Source organism: Trachurus trachurus (genome assembly GCF_905171665.1).
Source record: "Trachurus trachurus genome assembly, chromosome: 1".
NCBI lineage: Eukaryota > Metazoa > Chordata > Actinopteri > Carangiformes > Carangidae > Trachurus > Trachurus trachurus.
The window spans coordinates 24,070,777-24,094,250 of record NC_139891.1 but is presented as its reverse complement, the minus strand read 5'-3'; the positions used below and the strand labels follow the sequence as shown (position 1 = coordinate 24,094,250).

At 41.4% G+C, this 23,474-nt stretch overlaps 1 protein-coding gene across 2 annotated transcripts in view; it reads left to right on the top strand.

Annotated features, from left to right (window-relative positions):
- Nucleotides 1-1,041: 1,041 nt before the first annotated feature.
- Nucleotides 1,042-23,474, top strand: part of nr3c2 (nuclear receptor subfamily 3, group C, member 2) — an 80,189-nt gene continuing 57,756 nt past the window's right edge. Inside the window, exons 1-2 of one of the 2 annotated variants that reach the window (XM_083972130.1) lie at nt 1,042-1,444; nt 3,063-4,874. In XM_083972130.1, coding sequence (XP_083828256.1) covers nt 3,082-4,874 — 1,793 coding nt within the window. In that variant the 5' untranslated portion in view covers nt 1,042-1,444; nt 3,063-3,081. Of the gene's footprint in view, nt 1,445-2,659; nt 2,756-3,062; nt 4,875-23,474 lie in introns of those variants that run through there. The other variant, XM_083972131.1, reaches the window with a different exon arrangement.

Sequence of the window (23,474 nt, the reverse complement as noted above, 5' to 3'; positions counted from 1 at the left end):
GGCTCGGAAAATCCGGCCAAGCAATGAGGAGAAACATTTCAAACCACCATGCACAGCTCCACTTACAAAGCCCAAGTCTGACATGCACACTTCTTTTTTTTTTTTTTTTACACTGCAGCCACGTGAAACACTGCAGAATGTGACTCCACTGACTGACAACTGCAGAGTTTAAACTGATTATTGGACATTGCGGGAGGAAAACCAAAGTCCACACACTCACATCAATGCCATGAGCTATTGACAGTAGGCTACAGTGTAAATAACAGCTTAATCAGAGTGATAGTCACAACCACTTCTGGTGATGTTGGTGTCACTGATAGACACAGGCACATTTTACTTTCACCAAACATTATCACCATTATAATAAAATCAGTAATAGTTTGATAGCCCATATCAGACCAACCTTGTAGCTATTGCAGCCTGATGGCAATTCAATCTGTCATAGTTTGACATGGACAGAGTTAAGTGACATCTTGACCACTCCATGGATTTGGGTTTTGAGCAGCAATAGAAATAGTGCTCCACCTAGTGGAGGCAGACGTCTCAGTGTTACAAGGGCAACAAACCGACTTGATTTCACTCGCTCTTAGGTAAAGGACTCCTCTCTCATGTATTTGTGTGGTTTGCAAACTGCCTGTTAACTGTGCAGTGTGACCTCTTCTTATCAGAGGTGACACAAAAAAACAAAAAGCGGTGTAAAGTATGGTGAGAGAGGAGGACGGGAGGATTTAACGCAGGCAGAGCCATGGAACAAACTTGCGGAGGATCTCTGGTGCTAACACACACACACACACAGAGAGAGAGACAGAGCTGCTCCACGGCTCTTCGTCTGAGAGTCGCTGTAGTTGAACACGGTCGGTGCCCTATTTCCAGACGGCTCTGACTACCTGCGCTCCGAGCCCCTCCCTCCCCTCTCTCCCTCTCTGCCTCACCCCTCCACCACCACCACAACCACCACCACCTCCTCCTCCTCCCCCCTCCTCGGAGTTTGTGTTGCACTCGTTGCAGTAGGAGGGTCCATGTCCACAGAATGACGTCGCTGTGACTGCAAGTCCGACAGACTCCTCCGTTTGTTTTTATTACTCCTTTTCTTTTCTTTTCTTTTTTTCAACCGCGGCCCCTGAATCGGTAATCTGCAAAAATTACGGCCATAATGTGAGCTCATCTGCCGCTGTCGTCCGACCCGTCGCTGCCGTTCGTCCTGTCAGGAGCAGCGGGTTCGCTGTTTGAGGATTACTAGTGATAATACGCAGTAGACTTCTCCAGTGTGTGTAGCTGTCAAACTGAAAACTATGTATTGGGAAGAGTAGTGCAGAGCGCAGTTGTTGATATTCATTGACTTTGCTTTGCGTGTCTTTTTCTTTTTTCTTTTTCCTTCTTCGTCCTCTGGATTATCGCTGCCCAGCAACACAGCCACCTGACAACTCTGAATGTCGTAATTAAGGTAAGGAAGGACACGGCTCAGTGTTTTGACTGAGCATTTCTTTCTTTCTTTCTTTTCGTTTCTTTTAATTTGGCGCCGGGTCTCAGGATTTGTAGAAAACAAACTCTCCAACGCTTTCAGTCGCATAACTGGCTACACTCGCATCCCCCGGGTCGCTGTGCTGTGGGAGAGGGATCTGATAACTTTCAACCGGGACCGTTAGCCCCGCGTCTGCTCCAAAATAAAAGTCGCCAAGAAGTTTACGCAGCCTGTACTTTTACGTATGTAACAAAATCAGCTTTCATTGTTTAATTAAAACCGAGAGCAGGTTGCATATTCTTGCGCGCACCTGTCTGTAGGTGCTGAGAAATATCTCGATTCTTCTTCTAAAAAAATGTGACTTAAATAATTCATATTTTCCTCCAAGTGCGCGTAGTCGTCTGTGCTTTTCCATATAATAATAATAATAATAAAACCCCTCAAACTCCGATGACTTCGACACGGAGGAAATATAAAAAACTTCCAGCAGCACGAATAAAACAAAACAAATGAAAAAGCTTCATTTAGTTTTGTTTTTTTTACCCTGCGCAAACGCAAAATGGAGAGAATCGCCAAGAGAGCTGCATGTCCTACAGAGGCAGGACAATCACGGCTGGAGTGTGTAGGAGAGGAATTATGACATGACATCTTTGCATTATTTTTCATTATCTGTTCAAGCAACAGCGCATATGTGTTAGGGGGGATATTTGTCAGTCAGCCTGCACAACTTTAACTCAGAGATCTGGGCTGCTGGAGAGCTCAGCCCTTCAAAGTGTGCACGGTAGCATGCAAAATAAACATTCAAACATCAACCAAAGCGACGCCTTATCACCGGGATTGGTTATTTATTGAGTATTGGCTGTGTCTCGTATTTTTTATTGCCTTTTGCACATGACGGGGCTGCTACGGCCGCTAAAACAACATTTCAAGTTATGTCGCAGCTATGTTGTGGCTGCAAGAGCTATAACTATTGAGTGACAGCTTCCGGACCAATCCATGAATAGCCTGATGAAGCTGGTGGATCTGAGGCTCGGCTGTCCAATAGAGGCGCAGTAGAGGTGGGCATTTAAACAGGAAAAAGGAGACGAAGAAGAAAAAAAAGCCCGGCCGACGTCACATACATACATTAACCCTTGCAATGCATTTTTTTCTTCCAAGTTATCACTGTACATCCCCTGTAGAGCAGCGATAAGGAGCTTTATCTGAGAGTCAGGAAATACAGTACAGACTTGCTTTGGACTTGTTCAGGTTTCACATATTGTTTACATCTTTTTGTCATGGAGTCTTAAAAAGGTAAGACATTATTATGTAAAATATGTGAAATCTGATATTTATCTTTTGAGTCATGGAAGTATTTCTGCCACTTTCTTTATCATGAGCCTCGTTTTTATTCACTCAGACAGGACTTGAAAACTAAGAGACAATGTTCACAATGTAGATTTAAATCTGATCAGTATATTCCTGAATATATAATTTAGCCTTGCGTGAGAGCTGTAATCGCTGCCTGAAGGCAAAAAAAACAACAACAACCTGGATTAAAACAGCACCGTGAACTTTTCTCACTCTTTTCTCCTTTTCTCCTTGTTGCCTTATTTTTCAGGTGAATCAATGAGCCAGCAATGGAGACCAAAAGATACCAAACTTTCTTTGATGGAGGCGACACAGAGAACAAATGGTCTCAGGTCCCCAGCACCATGGAGTACTGCTGCAGCACAGAGGATTCCAGTCTGACTAGCAGCGACATCCTGATGGACATAGTCAACGTCAGCTGCCCTGCTGGAAGCCCGGCTACCGACTGCAAAGACAACAACACAAAGAAGCAGGAGCAGCCAATGCTCCGGCTCAGCCAGAACCAGCCATTTGTTCTCCCACACTTCAACAACTCTCTCCACGGTCATAAGCAGGAAATGGACTCCAAGGAGCTTTCCAAGACTGTGGCTGAGTCCATGGGTCTCTATATGAATGCTGCCAGAGAGGCAGACTTTGCCTTTAGCCAGCATGGGGGCAGTACCAGCCCTGGGAAGATGTACCCAGCGTGTGGGAGGTCCTTAGAGGAGACCCAGGGTGGCTCCAAAAAGAGCCCAAAGTTAAAGCCATTTGGTTTCCAGCAATCGAGCGGCGCTCCTAGAGAATGCACCACTGGGACTCCAGTTAGCTCAGCGGCGATGCTGGCCTCGTCTATGTCCTGCAGCCCCCAGACCTCCAGCTCCATCTCCAGCCCCGGGGGCAGCAACAATATGGTGTCGTCGACCACGAGTCCTCCCACGTGCTTCGGACCAGTGTGCTCATCCGTCAGCAGTCCTGTCAGCCAGACGTCTTGTGCTGCGACTCTGGCCAACATCAAGCGCAGGAACTCAGCCACATGTAGCCCCGTAGAGTCCACCACGGTGGGCTCGCCACCACTCACCAGCCCGCTCAATGTCATGAGGTCTCCCATGTCCAGCCCTCAGAGCATGAGCAGCGTGAGATCGCCTCCGTCCTGCAGCACTACGTGTAACATTAGGTCGTCTGTGTCGAGCCCCACGGGTGGCAGCTGCACCAGCACCGCCAACAACTGCAACACAGTGAGGCCCTCCATCTCCAGTCCAGCCACAGGGAGCACCATGGCTGTCAGCAGCCCACAGAACCCGTCCTCTGCTGGGTTTCCCGTGTCCAGTCCTGCTGGTGGACTGGGTCTGGTGCAGAATGACACCAACAGCCCAGAGGCGACAGGTCTGACCAGAGACACAGACTTCAAGAACTTTGAGTTCCCCAAGGTAGAGATGGTAGACGGGGAGGTGTTCAACGTCGGCTTAGACCAGATGGGCATGGTTAAGTACATTAAGAACGAGCCTGGGACTGACTACAGGAGCATGTGTTTAGGTAACTCCAAATGTAGTGTGAGTAGCACACCCTTTATCACACAGATTAAGAATGAGCCAAACAAAAATGAGGGATGTATGAATCCACAGCCCTATGGCGAGCAGGCACCGTCTCTTGGTCTCTTCCCTGCATCTGAGACCACTTACTTATCCCTGAGGAATAACATTGATGAGTACAGTCTCTCTGGTATCTTAGGACCCCCTGTCTCCTCTATGAATGGGAACTATGAGCCCGATGTGTTCTCCAACAATGTCCTGTCTAAAGGGGTTAAGCAGGAGACCAATGATGGCAGCTATTACCAAGAGAATAACAGCATGCCCACATCGGCCATTGTTGGAGTTAATTCTGGTGGACACTCATTCCATTACCAGATTGGAGCCCAAGGAACAATGTCCTTCACGCGGCATGATGTGAGGGACCAGTCCAACCCTTTGTTGAATCTAATTTCACCCGTAACGGCGTTAATGGAGTCGTGGAAATCTCGGCCAGGCATGTCAGCCAGGGGTGAAGGATACCCGGGTCAGAACTGCATCACGGACGGCATGACAAGGTAAGGAGAATGAAGACATCTCTATGTCGACTTACTGGAGTGTCTGTTGGTGTAGCTCTGTCAGACCTTTGGCGTCCTCTAAATTGTGATAAATATTCCAGCTTATCTTTACTACAGAGAGCAGCAGTTTTCATTTTCCTAAATAATGTTTTTTTTTTTTTTTTTTTCAATGACTGTGCCCGTATAATAGTCAATAGGCTGTCTCTCTAGAGGATCAGATGAATGGACGGCCAGTTTGTTACAGCCAGACTTGTATTACACAAGGGATTTAGGGCGTTTGCTTTGAGAAGTGCTAAATAATAACAACAGCAGGGCTTGGGAAAGGCAGCGGGACGCTGGCTGGGGGAACAGGAATTAAAGGACGGGGTCCAGGTCATTGTTACAGTAGCATGTGATCACAACATCATCTCTGCTAGCACTGCCCTGTGCTCTACAGTAAGACAGAGGCAAAGTTTACCTCTTATCAGGGCCTGTGTGTGTGTACAATAACAAAATATATTGGTCTGTTATCGGGAGGTCCAGCTAAGACCTTGTGTAATGCAAATATCTGTTTTTATGGGCCCTAGGCCATTGGCAGCATCATAAATTATGAATGATTGATCACATGCTTTTGTTGCCAAACTGATGAAATAAACAGTTGATATTGTGAGGGTGGGGGCCGAAACAAAACAAACAGGCCAAAGGGAAAAAATCTTTAAGAGCCGCCAATCTGGCAAAGTGCAACTTTGACACAGTTGCTGTGCTTCCAGAGTGTTGTGGTGGCCTAGTTGCATGTGTAGTCGAAGTAAGTAAATTAATGTCTGTGTGAATATCAAAGCCATTATCTGCAGACAGTATGTGTAGCCAGGTATATGAACCTCGCAGTGAGAGACGGTGGTGTTTCTTTACAGTGAATCAAAAGGATGGTTGGTTGCTCCTGTAATTTGGATGTAGAGTGATTTTTGTGTTTTTAAACAAAGGGTGTACTGGTGTTCTTACAAAATACATTTCTATCATCTATTTATGCACTGGATGTCATAAATTCACAGTTTTTATGAGCTGGAGCAAAGACGCACTAAACAAAGCTATAAATGACTTCCTGCTAACTCGGCTTTGATAAGATTCAGACATTGGCTGTAAGAGAAATATGGTGCTCTATTTGACATTGGTGGGACGTTAGTGCACGTTGCCCTGCTATGTTTGACTGTGATTTGACCATGAAAAGTCCAGACTGAGTTCGGGCAGTGATGTTGCACAGAATCTCAAAATGGAGATTTATTAGACATTTAAAAAAAAAAAAAAAGGAGTTTTCCTGATTGAATTTGTTGGAGGCAACTTTGTGCTGATTGCGGCGCCATTTTCAGTTGTCTGTTTTCATTTTCTCCAGTCCAGCTGGTGTCATTCAGATCGCAGGGATAAGTACGGAGGACAGGAGAGGGGAGTGGGAAAAAAGTTAGTTTATACTGTAAGTGTTAAATCACTGCATATCCACTTAGGTCAACAACAGCTAACTGCTAACCTTTATTATACAATATGTTAAAGAAAACCCTTTTCCTGCCACCTTATATTGACAGGTGAGATATGTGTGTGAGTTGGTCACACTGGCATACATATATTGAAAAACAAGCAGTGAGGTTTTACTAATGGCTAAATAGTTTTAATAGCTCAAATAGTACATCAAATTATTGTCCTAATAATTTCATATTATTTATGAAAAAATGTAGAGTAAGCGCATTGTACCATTCTTGAATTGTGTCTTTTTTCCTACTGAATCTCACCCACAGATCTAACCTAATTATCTTATCATCAGTATTTTATTATGTCCTCTCAGTTTGACATGTTTATTCAGGTTTATATGTACCGTACACACTCGTCTAGGGAGTAGATACTCGTCTGCGTCTGTGTGTGTGTGTGTGTGTGCTATAACAAGGCTTGCAGCTCTGTGGAGACTGATACAGCCCCGTTACCTTGGAGGCGACCCATATGGCAGGAGCCAAAGCGATGTTGACGGGATCACTGCCACCTTGGTCCTAATGAGATCCAGCTTAGCCCTAATGTCAGACAGGATGACAGTAAGAGATGGGCCACATGGCAGCCTGCCAGGCCGGCAGGGAGGCAGACAGGCTCAAACACACATATACATACATACAACTCATGCATATACAACACACACACACTTATACATAAAGAAATGTCTTGGGTAGATTGCAAGAATCTAAGATTTTTAGAGGTTGCTGTCTACTTCCACCGTCCTGTTGCACCAGTTGTATTGTATTGATTGACAGCTATACTTAGACATAAACATAGGCTTATCGTATCCAGCCTGAAATCTCAAAGTGCACTGCAGGAAATGTGTGATACCGTCGAGCTACATGGTGCCCAGACCCAATATCTCATAGGCAAAAAAATATTACATAACCATTAAAAAGCACAACTAAAACTCTTTGATCCACTGAAGCCTTGGATGACAGAGTGTAAAATCCCTTGGCTCTTTTTTTTCTCACTTTGGTTTCCTCTGTAAATGGTTTTAATTAAAAATGGCTGCTCATCTGAGCAGTCTGGATTACTTTGTGCAAAAAACGTTTTAACTCAGATTCACAAGAGAGGAAGAAGTGGGGGTGGGGGGGTGGGGGGGAGGGTCACACTAACCAGAACTGTAGAATTTATGTGATATTTATTTAAACCTATTGCTTAGATAACCCTTCTTATTTTATTTTTAAAAGAAGTGTAATTCCTGTATTTATTCTCTTTAAGAATCAAAAAAAGCTCTGCGCTACAAATCAGATTTGTATGAAATATATAAATATGGAAATTATGATAAAATGACCTACATTAGTGCACTGGATTATGTATGCTTGCTGCTTTAATCTCCAAATCTCTTTTCACCCTATAGGACACTTTTTGAACTGGGTTTCACAGCAATGTTTCAGCAAATAAAATTACTCTATAACTTTTCAGCCCCCCCTGACCTAATAATTCTATAAACTGACAAATGGTAAAGATGCAAAATAAAGGCCAAGAATGGATTTTTTCATTAGCGTGTGGCACCTTTCTGTAGCCTGACATTTTCCTCGCTGTAAGCTTGCAGCCAGGTTCTATAGATTGACAGAGTGCCGATCAGAAGGAGGCACCAGATTGAAGAGGGGAGAATGCTTTGCACTGGACTGTGGCCAACTCTCAATGTTCTGTAGAGGGATGAAAAGGCATACTCCTGAGAGCTCGCTAATAAGGCTGTAATTGTATGTTCCTCCACTAAATTAATGGATGGAAATGATTTGATTAATTCAGACACTGCTGGATACTAATATCCAATTAAATCCCAACACCAGGCATGCACAAGGGCTCCTAGTGCATTATGGGTCCCTGACTATAACGCATGCAGCTGCTTGTCTTCGTTGTGAAAAGGATGCTACAGGTGAAGGTGTTGGGGAATGGTTGTGGTCTCATCTGTCTATGCATTCATTTGTGCATTCCTGTGTGTGCTGTCAACCATTTAATATACAGTTCTAATTAAATGAAGAAGACAATCATCTAATTGTGTTAAATTGTGTCTTATGCACAAGTGCTGACAGACTTCAAGTAAAGAGGTTCATGTTTTTCTATCATTAGCGTCTCAGTAACTTGATTCAATAAAATGTAATGAATGTCAGGTAGGCATCATGTGCTCAGTGTACGGACCTCTAGAGTCACATTATCAGTATCCAAAGAAAACGTGTTTAGTGAAGAGGCTTTTTTTGTGTGCTTTATGGCATGTTACATGTGCCTACGGATTTTGGCACATGTAGGTGCAAATGCAGGCATTTGAAGGGCCGCGCTGATATTTTCTAGGTGTCAATTTTACCACACTCACGTGATCAATATCGCATTTAAATTTTCAACAGGACTGATGCAAGTGCAAGTTTTGTGATGTTTAAAGCAAATTAATCCCTTAAAAAGGCAATTACATTTACCAATAGCACTAAAATACTATACTGTACTACTAACAATAATAATTAACAGCAGTTCACTATAGGTTCTCTACACCCTGTGGTGCTTAATTATTTCATTTATCAATAAAATACATTTTATGAGCATACTTTCAAGCCGTTTGAGAGGACACTGCATGAACAGGTCGTGTTTTTCAGTAAGATCAAAACCCTGTAGAGAATTAATATCCCAGGGAAGGATTCTGGGAATAGCTCATCAGCAATCAGCAAACACTCATTTACAGTGTGTTGATGTACTTTGTTTTGATGTGCTGTACTATCCACAAGTACCTTGTTGTTGGGATGAGTGATGAAGTCCGTGTCAGACACTACAGGATTTGGCAGGACATTTACTATAATCCTTTGTAAAGGTCCATTTAAAGACAGGTATAGATTATACTATACTTCTGTCAACACTGGAACAATGGTAAACATATCAAAGTGTAATATTTTCAGGTTATACATATTGGATGTGCACTGAAATATACTGAAAGTGTCTTTTGAACTATTATCATAGGACTTTGGAACAAGCACATGTATAAATCACTGTCTGTGTATGCTGTTTTTTCAAAGTTAAAAACTTGCATTTCAGTGCAGCAGTCCACTCCGACAGTGAGTGATGAAAATTAGCCTTTCCTCCCAAGCATATATTTGCCTTTTCTCCGCATGAAACTCACAAATAAGTGAAGCAGATTTATACTTTTAACCTGAAAATTGTTTGCAGAGGTAGAAAGTAGTGTCATAGAATTGGAGATACATTTTTAGTGTGACAGGATTTGCCATGCTCAAGGACAACCATGAAGCAGCAAAAGGGCCACAATGTTCTTAACCATTAGAAAAAACAGATAAATAGTTCAACTAAATTAATATCATATTAAAAAAAGAAGAATCTAAATAAATAAAACACCTGAATGAAAACAAATAGTAATACATGGAGCTAAGGAGCCTTCTGGGCAGCCCTCACTTGCTGATGTGGGTGGATTGGAGTCCGTGTAAAGCATAGTGCGGCTGCAGTATTGAAGATTAGAGTAGTAAGAGATGGTCCTAATGGTGAAATCCTACTCCCTATTGTTCTTAAAAAATAAATAATGATCCTTAAAAATGAATGTCTGGCAAAGATGAATTCTCTTTGTGAGGCATTTCAGACCTTGGCTGCAAGGTGAAAACCTGTAAAGAGTTAAGAGATTTTTAAAGAGCTCAAAAGTCTTTTAATGAAGGAGTTCATGTGGCCACATGAGGCACAGAAAATGTCTAGATGGGCAATATCACAACCTGATCATGACACCATTACAAATAAATGTGATATCCTGCATAATGCAGATGTTGCAAAAATGCATGTAATGATTTCAAACACATTGTTTTCTTTAACATTAATGTAAACCAGACTTTTACAGACTACAGCGTAAAAGTGTGGTTTTGCTCTTACAGTTTGAATCATTGAAAAGTTTGGTCAGATTTTATTTATCAACCAAGAATGTGAGAATATTTGATTTAAAGTAACTAAGGACATGAACTGATACTGAATAAATGTCGAGATCACCAACTGCTGTCTACACGCCACCTACACAGCATCAAACAGCAGGAAAATAAAGTTATCCAGTAGCCAAGGAACACATTTAGCAGCAATAAGAACGGTGGAGACCAAAACAGACCTAAAAGAAGATTGAAAATTGAATCCGGCCAGAAGTTTGAATCCAAGTGTATGCTGATATTGCTTTGAGGGTGCTGGGTGTTTAAATGAGCTATTTTTGCAAACAAGTTCACCACAGTAACTTTATAAGGTGATAATGTGTCAATGTTGTGTTAACAGCTGGTTTAATACGCTACAATCTATTTATGTTGTTTTAAGGGGAAAGTTAAAGTCAATATTGACTTTCCTGGCTGATTTGGTCTTGATTGCATTTCTGCCCCGATTGCAACAATACCCATCCTTTCTCTGTGCAGCGCTCATCAAATACAGATGTCAGAGTGAAGTTGACCTTTGACCTTTTTGATACAAAATGTCAGCATTTTATCTGTTAACATATTTGTGTAAAATCGAGTTACAATTAGCATGAGTTAAATTCATGAATTATGGCCAAAAATGTGTTTATTTAAGCTGCCACAACCTTGACCTTTCACCACAAAAGACTAGTAAATTCATCCTGATGTCCAAGTGAACATTTGTGCCAAATTTGAAGAAGTGCATGTCCGCTAGAATGGGACGGATATGTAGACAAACAGATGGACAAGCTGAAAACAATAGGCCTCCAGCTCTGGCTGTTTCCAGCATGGAAGCATAAAAATAGTTAAAATGCCTTAGAGAAGAATGTTATAGATGTGATCTAAATGTCCAACAATGTTATCTTAAAAAGGTATAGCCATGGGGGTACATAAGTGGATTTTTTTTTTTACCTTGTGCTAGCAGAGTGTTGGAGAAAATGCCAACAGTGGCTGTAATCTTTTTAAAAGGACCACGATGATACAGTGGCACAATGATCGGGCGCTTTTGCTGCACAGAAGGGAAACCATGTTAAAAGTCTCCACTCTGCCTCTCCCACGCAGAGCCGTGCATGTACATACACAAGTGCACAACACCACTGCTGCCGTGGCCGCCAACAACAACAACAACAGCACACATTCGAGGCCAGACTTGACACCCCAATAAAAGTGTGGTTACTGCTGGCCTGGGCTTCTGGGATTTGAACGCTTGTCTTGTCCTCATTCGAACTTCTTCCTGAAGCACAGTCTGGTGACAGAGGGCCAGATTTCCGCTAGGCTAGGCCTGTAGTTGGAGATCTACTCTATTACCTACCGCTGACATTCCCTTCTGTTGTTGAGGTCATTAACAAACTGCATAAAGGCGGCGGAAACTGAATACCAGAGCTGCAACAAAGCATAGTGCATGCTTGTGTGTCATGATGAATGCCCTGATTTTTATAGCGTGCTGCTTTGTGTAATACTGTAGCTGAATGGCAGTCTTTTGTGTACTTTTTTTTTTTTTTACCTTGCACGCAAGGAGTCTTAAAGATCTCTTACAAGATCCTGAGTCATGGGCAAGGTAGGTGAGAATCTGAATGAAATGCAGCATCATCTAAAAGGATATGGAAACATGCAGGTATTAGTAATATAAAGCAGAGTGACTACGGGGAAACATACATAATAAATCACAAATTACCAAGATTAACTGGTCATAAGAACCTATCACCAGTGTCATAAATAAGAAAAGATTTGTTTGTTAAGCTAAATGCAGGCGGATGTCTAAATCACTGGGTGGACATTATTCATTCAGAGCTATAAAAAGCAATGGGATCTATATTTCATTTTTGGTGGAGAGGATGCAGAAAGAACCTATCTCCACTCACTTTCCTAGTATATGATTATCTTCCTCTTGTATCCTGATATACAAAAAGGCATGCCTTTATCATTCATGTTTAATTAGAGCTTGCCCAAGTGTTCATGGCAAAGTGCTTACGTTTAAACCCAGTGTTTGTCTTGTCAGTTCCTCCATGGAAAGGATGATACTTCAAAAAAAAAAGTTAATTTTTCAGCTTGAAAGGTTCCCAAACTAGGTCATGCATAGTTGGCTCAAATAAAGTGAAGGGTGTGTGTTTGTGTGTTGGTAGGGGGTGGGGGTTGGGGGTTTACTCCAGGCCGCTTTACATAACATTTCTATTCTCTACAAACACACACACATGCATGCACACACACACACACACACACACACACACACACACACACACACACACACACACACACACACACACTCTTTTACGTCAGCAGAACCCATGATTCTGAGAAGGGCCGCCGCCGATTATGACTTGAAACATTAATAACTTGTTAGTAAGAAATGATCTGTTGCAACCTTAAAATGCAGTAACCGTCATAGATATGATTTCTGCAATAGTTTTTTTTTCTTTCCAGGTAATTTTTTTCGATTAAATGCAATTATTTTTCCTACTGCCATGTCAGATTGAACTACAATCCGTTTTAAGTCTGTAAGACACACTACGAGTCCAGAGTTTTATGAACATGCCCATTTCAAAGGAAACACTTAAAGCATTTTTAGAAACTTACAGCTTTCATGCAGCAAATGAAGTTAATTTAAAGTAAAGTAAATGACGTGTTGAATGTTGATGCATACAGTTACTACAGGCAGATTACTTTAGTGAATGACTCCCAAACAGGTGGCTGCTACACCCTCTGATGTATACTGCAGTAAGTAGCACTATATATTGCTGTCAGGGTGGTGAGAGAAGGGCCGACAACAAAGGAAGACAGACTGGTTGGTCAGGGTTTCATCCTACAGCAAGATAATGATGTCAAGCATAGAGAGGAAACAGTTGAACTGAAAACAAGAGGCGAAGAGTTCACTGCTGTCTGAATTAAACATTCAGAGTAATAGCATTCACCAGGCTTTATCGTGGAGACCACAAATAAATAATTAACAGCCCCTTTGTTTGTGAGTACATGTCCACTGTCTGAACAAGGAAATATTAATTATATGATCATTATTATTATCAGAGCATAGACACTGTCACCTGTCCAGCGTAGTAATCAGAACCAGAAACGCTGCAGCTAAACTGGAGGAAAAAGTGAGCTGCAGCCCTGACATAAGTTTCAAAAACACACATTCACAGATCCAACACTAACAGGAGCGACAACCTGGCTATGAGGTAGAGTACCACTGCGTTCTCCCATATTTTGACTGACAACATTGCTTTCAATGCATGGATCTGATACCGTACAGAACCTAGTGATAATTAAACATATCGTGTTTTCAAATCTCACAAATGCATATCACACTTTTAGCTTCAAAAGTACATAATACATCTGGCCATCATGGTGGTGACCTAGAAAGCACACATCAACTGGGTATGTCCGTGTGCTCTGCTGTGGGGCAAAATCTAAATGATTTGCAGCTTTTGCAGCGAAGCCATAAAAAACGGAATCCCTGTTATTCAGGATCCAGCTTTTACAGATACACAAATCATGTATGTACTGTAGCACCGCGGTGGCCCATGACACACTGACCCAGCAGGTAAAAGGAGGCTTCCAAGGATCAAGTGTCAGCTCAAAAGAAAAAGATACTATATCATACTGAACCTGTTGGGAGAGATTATTTACTTGTCTGACACTGCAAAAGGGGTAAACATGTTTGGCAGGAAGTGTAACACGATTTCTGTCTTCAGTTGAACAGACAAGAAAACTCATAATTGAAGGGATATTAAAGGGTCAGCTTTCTCAAATTACACACACATACAGTACACACACACACAGACACGCTGGTCTTACAGTAGATGTGAGGACATTCACTTATATTTTACATTCCTTGTTCGCTTACCTTAACCACCGCAAATAAATCTCAATTTCCAATCAATAATAGTTAGTTTTGGTTTCACTTGTCTAGGTTTGGAGATGTCTGTTTCTTTGACTTCTGTCTCCTGTACAATGCTGGAGTTTTGTTTGTGCTGTTTAGAAGAGATCCCTTTATTACTTTGAATAATCACTGTGAACGGTTTTCATTGAAAATACTTTCTAGCCCTCCATAAAACCTGTTGGCAGCATCTTCTGTGGATTATTCATAGTAACAGTGAAATTCCATTCACCTCCTCTCTACTGCTGCGGCAGTACCGATCTTAAAGACAGAGCTGGATTTCCAACCTGAAAACATTTGAAGTGTCAGTGAAAATTCATCTGAGTATTGAAACCTGTCAAGTGCTTCAAGCTCGAGCTGAAGGTCACATCTAAAATCTGGAACAATCAAAACTTAACCATGGACTCATGTCCTCTCTTCCACTCAGACAGTTTCTTGTGTAGCTAGCTGTTTGTTTAAACTTGTCAAACGATCTGCATCAATAAGTTTAAAACAATATTCAGGACAACATAGGTGAGTTGAAATGTAGTTATCTACATTACTAGGTATTATTAACCCATTTTTTGAATGGACCATCTCTGCAATTGCTAGCTACGGGGCCTGCAACAGCCAGAGCCAGAGGCATATTGCTTTCTGGTTGTCCATCTCTACGTCCCATTGTCAGAGACACAATTATCTCAGAGTCTCCTTAACGAAATTAGGCACAAACATTCACCTGGATGAACAAATTTGATTTTGGTGTTCAAATGTCAAGGTCATAATGACCTCACAAAACGTGGATTAGGCCTTGAAAAACACAATTTCTTCACTTGGGTTTACGGAGGAACTGATTAGACGTTGGTAGCTTAAGTTCTATTTCACACAAATACTATAATAAGCGTTTAATTTCAAAAACTTTGAAAATTCCAACCAAACCAATGGTTCATGCTACAGTTTTGCAATTTTCACCAAAATGTAGCCCCAATACTGCAGAAACCTTTGTCCACTTAAACTCATTACAAATTATGAAGTCCATCACTCTTATTAAACCTATCTATCTCCCACAATGTTTGCTCAATTGACACAAACTTGCTAGAGAGCATCTTCAGACTGTCCTACAAAAACGATCCACACAGATTTTTGATTTATCAAAAATTGAGCCTACAGTGCATGAAAACGTTTGACTGTAAACAGTACTGTAAACGTATACCATCCAATTCTTGCTAAATACATTTTCAATCTTTCTGAAAAAAATTGACAATATTTTGGAGTCATGGTTGATAAAGTTTGGAAAATCTCAAAAACAGAATTTTTGAAAACATTTTGAACATGAACAGCTTTCACTTTCAAATTGCCTAATTTTGCCTAAAATTGCCCGGCCCCGAACATATATAATTCTATTAAGAAACTAGAGTCACTGATTTAGAAATAGTTATTTTCAACAGAGAGACTCTGTTGACACCCTGATGGCATCCATGCAGTACAGTTCTGGAGAAAAAGAAATACTCAGATCTAGACCTTCCCCCTGTAGAGTTTACTGCACCATACCTGGGATAAGCAAACACTCTCCTGTTCAATGTCTGCTTTTTGTTTGGCCTGCCTTCCTCTGACTTAGCTACAGCTGCCTGTTTCACTCTGCTCTGAAGGGGAGACAGTCTGGGGCTTTTTTATGCCTCTGTGCCAGCGACAGCCGAGACTGGTGGCATCATGTTTTCTGGCTGTACGACCGTCCCTACATGATACCTCGGGAACGCCTCGAGGTAATTTCTTCGAATTTGGTACAAACATTTGTTTGAAATCCCGACGGATGAAATGATTAGGATTTGGTGGCCATGGTCAAAGGTCAAGGTCACTGTGACTTCACAAGACATATTGTTGTTCATAACTCTAGAAACTAATAAAAAAGTAATGACTCAGATTTCTTAAAAGTGGTTTTGAAGCTCAAGGTGAGCTGCTGCTTTTCAGGCTATTAACTTAAGATCTTTATTTCTCTTTATTTCTACATTGGACATTTTAACATGGGAGTCCGAGGGGATTGATTCACTTTTGGAGCCAGATGCTCACTGGAAGAAGTGCCCTTTTTGGTATTTCTGTGGTTTAATTTTTTAGCCTTAGGAGGTTGCTGCTTGGTTGGAGTCATGCAACACTGAGGTGGGTATTTTAGTGTGAGATTTGAATGTTAAACAGGGGATTTATTATTTTTTATTTGCAAACCTCTCTCAGCTGATGGACCATTATTATGTAATACTGGAGTTTGAGCAAATCGATGAAGGAGGCACATTCATAACATGATCGATTTGTTGTTTGCCTAATCACACACAGGCGTGTTCGCAGATGCACATTTGCATTGTTTTGGTATCAAGATGACTAAGGAGCAACAGTGAGAATATGTTACGTATTTCATGATTCAGGTTTAACTGGTACATTCCTTTGCACTGATGTCATTATTGCCCCAGCCCTTTAATCATCATTACTTTCTAATAACATTTCTATGGTAACGTCATCATAAAGGGCAGTAATGTATGTTTAATTAAAAACAATTGGTATTTTTTTTAAATTATGTACATGTTTCTATAACAGACAGGTTATATGTTTTATAAGTCTACCTTAAAATAATATTCTTCCCTTCATTTCTAATGCTCAGTCAGTTGAAGCTTATATGAGGCTTTCCCAAGACCAGCCGTGATGGGAACGTTTGTTTGTCCAAACCCGGACTCCCATTTTAATAAATATATTAACATACATGTGGTTCACCTTGTTGTTTGCGTGCCAACGGTGGTGAAGAGGTTGGTTCACATCCTCAAGGGCACGGCTGTCGTTATACAGCATCTCAGCTATCTTAGATCAGTCCTGATGTACCTCTGATTTTGGAAACTTAACATCTGGTTGGTGTTGTTGCAGAGCTCTCTGCTGCGGATGCCAGCAGCCAGAGAAAACAGTCTTCTTCCACAACCCGATTTTCTCATTTTCTCAGTGGGATATTGATTTGGGGACTTGTACCAAGAACTCCGTGAACATGATGATGAATTTTTGACCACAATTTCAACCACTGACCCGAAGCAATGTCCGTCATAATAAGCCATTCACCGGCGTTGGTAAAACGGACCATAATTTGCCATCATTGTACGTCATATGTGTGGCCTGTTTTGCCTAAAAAAAATTTTTTTTTGGTAAACTTGGTTTTAGAACTTCTGTGTTTGCAACCAGGGAGGAGAGGCATGCTCCAGTATCTAGTTTCTTTTGGGTTGATGGTGGAGGAGGATGTTATCCAGCCTGTTGTGAATGTAGCTGACTGACATGCCTTAAGATCTTCCTTCATTCCACTATGATTACACCCACTCGCTCCAGTGCCAGTGACACATTCGCCTTGTGGTATTTCTGGCTCACCAGGAGGAAGCATCTTATTCAGGTGCAATGCTGATACCGCCTTTGGAATTGCCTGTTTGACAGATTAAGTGGATGGGTTGATAGGCAGCAACTAATTGGGATGTGCATGAGTCTGATAATGCCATAGTAACATAACTGTAGAAGAATAAAGACACTGATATTGAGGAAAGTGATGACCTACTTAAGCAGTGTTCCCCCTACCATTGCCCTGGGGGCGGGCACGGGACCTCCCGCCCCCTCAAGAAAACCAAAGAAAATAAAATCACGTTATTTTCCTAATTTATGTGCATGTTTCATTTCAGCTCAGTGTGAGAGCCTCTTCTGTGTTGTGCTGTCATTTACGATTTCGTTTCACTGTGTGTGTGTCTATGTATGTGTGTGCTTTAGCCCCTCCCCCACACACAGAGCACACACTTAGCAGAGAAGACACAGGTTGACAACTCGTTATGTTAAGTGCAGTAAAAGCTTTCCAACAAGTCTTATAAATCCTCTCTAAAAACCAAAGATGGACAGACGTCCACTACCCCGGTGACATCACCCCCAACCCCACCAAAGCAATGACCCCGGGAAACACTGTTATGCATATGACCTGCAGTGTATCGGTTAGCCTTGGTCAGTGGCGATGCAGGAAAATACAATGAGTTTGTTATCGGCCGTGACACATTTGGAGATCCCATACGTTTGTATGACATGGGGCTTATGACTTCAAAGCATCTGTTGACGTGTTCCACATTTTACCAGGGATATCCAATGTCCACATAGAGTACAATTTCTACAGTAATTGTATTTTTTTGTATTGATCTATTGTATGTGATTTTACACAGCAGAACATGTAGGTCAGTCTCTACACTCATTTAAAACTGAACCCTCTATACTTGATCTGTTCAGCATCAAACAGCAGACAGCCAAACTCAGCAACAGGCTGGTGGAGTTGAAGGTGGAGCGTTAAGAAACTATAGAAGCAGGTATTTTTCTCCAGAGCTGATCGAGATGAAAACAAAACTGAAAGAAATTCGTCAGGTGGCCAAAGAAACTTGCTCGCTGGTGTCTGCAGGACGTGTCGATATGTGTGTGTTTCAGCCTGAGAGCAGCTCACAGACAGACCAGAGAGAGCAGATATAAGAATAATGTCCCATTTGCATACAGTGAAGCTAATGCTAACTACATATTCAGGGTTAAAACTGCAAAACTCAAGAGAGCAACCGAAATCTGTCAAGTTCTACTGTAAAATTTACACTGGTTGTGCTGCTGTGCCTGACATTTAACAGGTAGTATATCTCTAGTGTGTGCATGTGTATGCAGTGTTATTGTTTCACCCCACCCTACACCACATCTGATTATTTCTGACATTATTCTTCACTAAACGCTGTTGGAGTAACAAAAAAAAAAAGAAAAAAAGGGCACATGTGCTTCTCCCAGCTTCAAGCTGAGTGACATCACAACTTTAAAAACACACTGGCAATTGAAAATGAAGCAAACTGCTAATTGCTCTTGGGTTTGGAAAAAAATTCTGCGGTGCAAATCACACCTGAAAGCTGAAAGGCCAAAACCAGTCCTCACACAACTGGCAGAGGTAACTGTCCCACCTCCTGTGTCCTCTGTCTACAATGGAGGAGTAGATCTTTTATTTTGAAGTACCAACAACAGAGCAATGTAAAAATACTCCATTACAAGTAAAAGTGCCACGGAAAAAATCCTGCTTCAAGTACATATAGTAAGTAGTAAGGAAAATGTAATTGAATTATACAACTAAAAGTACTGGTTTAGTTCCTCTGATTTCTATTACTATATATGACATCATTAGATTTAACTTTTATTGAAATAAAATAATGTGAGATATTTAGAAGGAAAATTGTGTCATGTCAAAAAAAAAGGGGTTATACTATCCATTGTATTAATGGTAACTGAAGCTGTCGAATAAATGTCATGGAGCAGAAAGTCTAATATTTCCCTCTGAAATGAAGGAGAGGAAGTATAAAGTCACATGAAGTGGAAATAACCAAGTAAAGTACAAGTACCTTGAAGTTGTACTCCAATCCTGATTCGACGTCACTCCTCTGACTCCAAACCAGAACCTGCAACACACAAAAAAGATCCATTTTATACCTTGTGAATGGCTTGCATAATTTCCATGGCTCTGATATGATTAAATAACCCCCAAAAAAAGGTAGCACTTGAAATGTATTGTTCCGGTGTTGAAAGTGGAGGGGTGCACCTACATTATGAGCTGACACACCAAAATGAATGAGCGAGGTCCATGTGTACAACCAATATAACTGCATGTTCCATTTCTGCGCAGCATCAACTAATTATGCACAAACACACTTAGTAGTGGTCAATAATAGATGGTAATTTCTCAGTACAAACAGGGAGTGAATCATTGTTTACAAGCAAACACAGAATAAAATGGAGACTAAAAGGGGTAATTCTGTAGGGACCACGGTCTCAGCAGGATGGTGGTGTGCTGTTAGTGCGCCACATATGAAATATATCATGTCACTACTTCACTAAGTGTCTCAATCTGAGAATATCTGTCAGATCAGGTACAGGTCCTACTTTATTGTCGTTTTATTCTCTTGGCCCTGGCAGTAGTTATTAGAGCTCCCATCTGTGGGTTGTATTAGACAAGCTCTACTGACAGCATGACATTTTTTTTTTCCCTCTGTGAACAAAGCTGCATGCTCATTTCATGCAATATGAATTAAGGGCCAAACACTCACAAGTGTTTCAAGGGGTGATTTCCCCTTAGTGATTACACTGGAGAGGTGCCAGAAAGGGAACAGTAGAAAATTACCATACTGCACAGAGAGAGAGCGAGAGAGAGGGAGAAAGCTGTTAAAAAGTGTGGCACTCGATGTGCGACTGTGTGTATGTGTACAAGTACAGCATGTATGTGTGTTTACTAAAGACAGGGAAAAAAGTAAGAGAGGGTGGGAGGGAGAGGGAGAAGAATGTAGATAGGAGGAGAAAGATAATTAAAGTACTGTAAAATTAATAAACAAGGTGTAAACAGGTGAATGATAAAAAAAAAAATCCCTTTTTTTGTACCAGGCTGTAAACATGTTTATTTGAACAGGACTTTTCCGTTATCTCACCAGGAGACACGTTTGTTTTTCTTTGGGCTTGGTTCAAGTTGTTCATCAGGTCCCCTCATGGTCGTTCATTAATGTGGTCGTCCCAGCAAATATAGGGATTTTCCACTCTGTCTCAAAGTCTTGTATTTCGACTTGTGGCCACAGCAGCTGTTGTTCGGCAGAAGTAACCAGAGGTTTCCTTCGGGCTAACAGCAGTACAGACGTTATATTCTAATTTGTCTGTTACCCCTGATGTCTCATCACGAAAAGAAGATGACACAGAGATGTTTCTGCTCCGCTTCATCGGTAACAGGAGGGTGGGGATGGGCAACTCCAATGTACTGTATCTACCTCTCTTCACCTGCACGTCCGGTTATGCGACGCCGCACACACCACATTTCCACATTCCCTGGATAAAAGGCAAGACAAAGTGCTGAGTCAAATGCTCAGTCTACCGAGTCACGTTTCAACTCCACCCCTCCGGCGTTAATGGTGTTGAAAATGAGGGCACGTCACATGTGTCGACGCAATGGGAGAGGCAGAGGTCTCGGTGGAGCTGTAGCCTGTAGGCTCAGCAACTGTACAAGCTGCTGTATATACACCCTCATTATGACGCACATTCCTGCTGCTAATAGACTTTAAAAAAAACTATTCATTAGACAGTCATTAGCAGACATCAGCATTTGTGCAGATGAACAGCTGATATTAGTTTCTCAAAACTTGAGACTTTCTCTTCACATGTGATTTCTGAAGGGAAGAACCGTTTGCCAAAAACTTAAGTTAAATCAATTTATCTCTGCTAAATCCCGTATCTATTATTGGGCTACTTCATAGTAAACTTTTCTCCACAACATTCATGAGTGCTATTACGCCAACTGTTTCATTATGGAGTTTGTGTAAGGCTTAAAGTCCTCCTGTTGTCTAGTTTACATTTGATAGTAGGGTTGGGCGGTATGAGCAAAATCTTATATCACGGTATGAGTAATTTCATATCACGGTAACGGTATATATCACGGTATGTTTTTTTCCCCCTGTAAATTCAAGTGCTTAAAATAACCATACTGTCGCATTTGATCATTTTCCTCTTTTATTTTTTAACTTGGATTTCTATTAAAAAATTAAAAAAAACAAACAGGAAAAATGCCAGAGCAGTCTTGCTCCAGTTAGTGCAATTATATAAAAAGAAATCACAACATCACAAATTTGCATTTTACAAAAATGCCTACGGTCTGTGCTGTCTACGGCTGTTCAAACAGGTCAAACCGGGAAAATCAAAAAAGTTACTTAGAGTTCCTAAGGTAGTAAGTAACCTTTACAGTCTATGGTAGTACGGGCTCAAATGTCAACAACTGACGGAAAAACGGTGGGTGGGAGGGACGGGAAGTGACCATAATAAACAGTGTCCTAGGCTAGCCTGTCCTACAGTAAAAATGGCACATAGAAAGAGGAGTAAAGCAATATGTTAAGCGGCAATATATATTTAAGCATCAAAGATGTTCAATCAAACCCACATAGTTTGAAATAACGTTTAAAACACACACAGCCAGTGTCACAACTAAGCATAAAAAGCCCGCTAGCTTAATGCTAACGTATAATGTAAAACACTATAGACGGGCTAACAGAAATTAGCATTGCTTATAACCTGACTTACTCCTCTTCTGAAAAACTCTGACAAGTCAAACTTTAGGATGTGTTAGAGGTCTAATTCATCTGTCTAAACATCAGAACTATGACACATGAAACGGTAAACACAGCTGATCGATCGAAAAAAATTACGGCTGGAGTGAATTACTTTCACTTTTCACTTTTTCGTCTTGTTGGGCGGGTCGGGCTGCCTCCGTTTCCTCGTGACTCCCACTCATGGATGTATTATATTATGCTCCCACTTCTGCTTTCACTCTCTGCCTCCGCCATGATTGTTATCACTCTGGTAAGCCTCCGGTAACGGTAAAGCTGTTTCTTCTTCGTCGTGCTGATGCAACCACGCCAAGCAGTCTGCTGCAGTGCCGGCTCCCCCGTGTGTCTAGGCGGTCTAACTACAGTGACTCAGAGAGATGCCGCAGACATCTGCTCTTTCTCCGGTATAAACGGTATTGCAAAATCTCTACCGGTAGACATTTTATACCGTCACACGGTATAATACCGTCATACCGCCCAACCCTATTTGATAGCGCTACATGCAAGCTGACATGGATTCAAAGATTTAGATGCACATTTGTCTAATGCATGCTCACCAATGGTCAGACAGGATTTCCACAAATACCGCAGCCACACAACAATCTGACAGTTTTGGTCCCATCTTTTCTGTCTCGTTGTGGTATTTAACAAACATCTGTGGGCTGCGTGATTTAGTTATTCCCCCTCAGTGGGCTCCTTTTGGTTTCGGTCCCCTTGTGGCTCCCTTTGGGGTGCACACACACATACACACAAACAGGCAAGCAGACACACATATGTGCGCGCTTGTAAACAACCACAGCTGTTTTGTGGACATGTTGATATTTCAGTGTAGCTCTCATTTCTGGCTTTGTTTTGCAGTATACTTGGAGAATATGTACAGTTTGTTTCACCACATGGTAACTCATAATTTGCTCATCAATGCATCAACCGATAATAATAATAATATTAATTAATGATAACCACAATATTGATTAAGCGTTTGTAGGATGTATATTTTGTGTGGCTGGTCAACATCATTATAAAGTCAATATAAAAATAGCAAAGCCCTTTTCAAAATGTTTGATTAATGAAATTATGATTTGAGTCTACCAACAACAAAAGTCGGGTTATCAGTCCATTCTTTTAATTTTTTTTATGTCCGCCTTTATTTTTGCGATGACAGATTTGATCCCCTGGGATGACA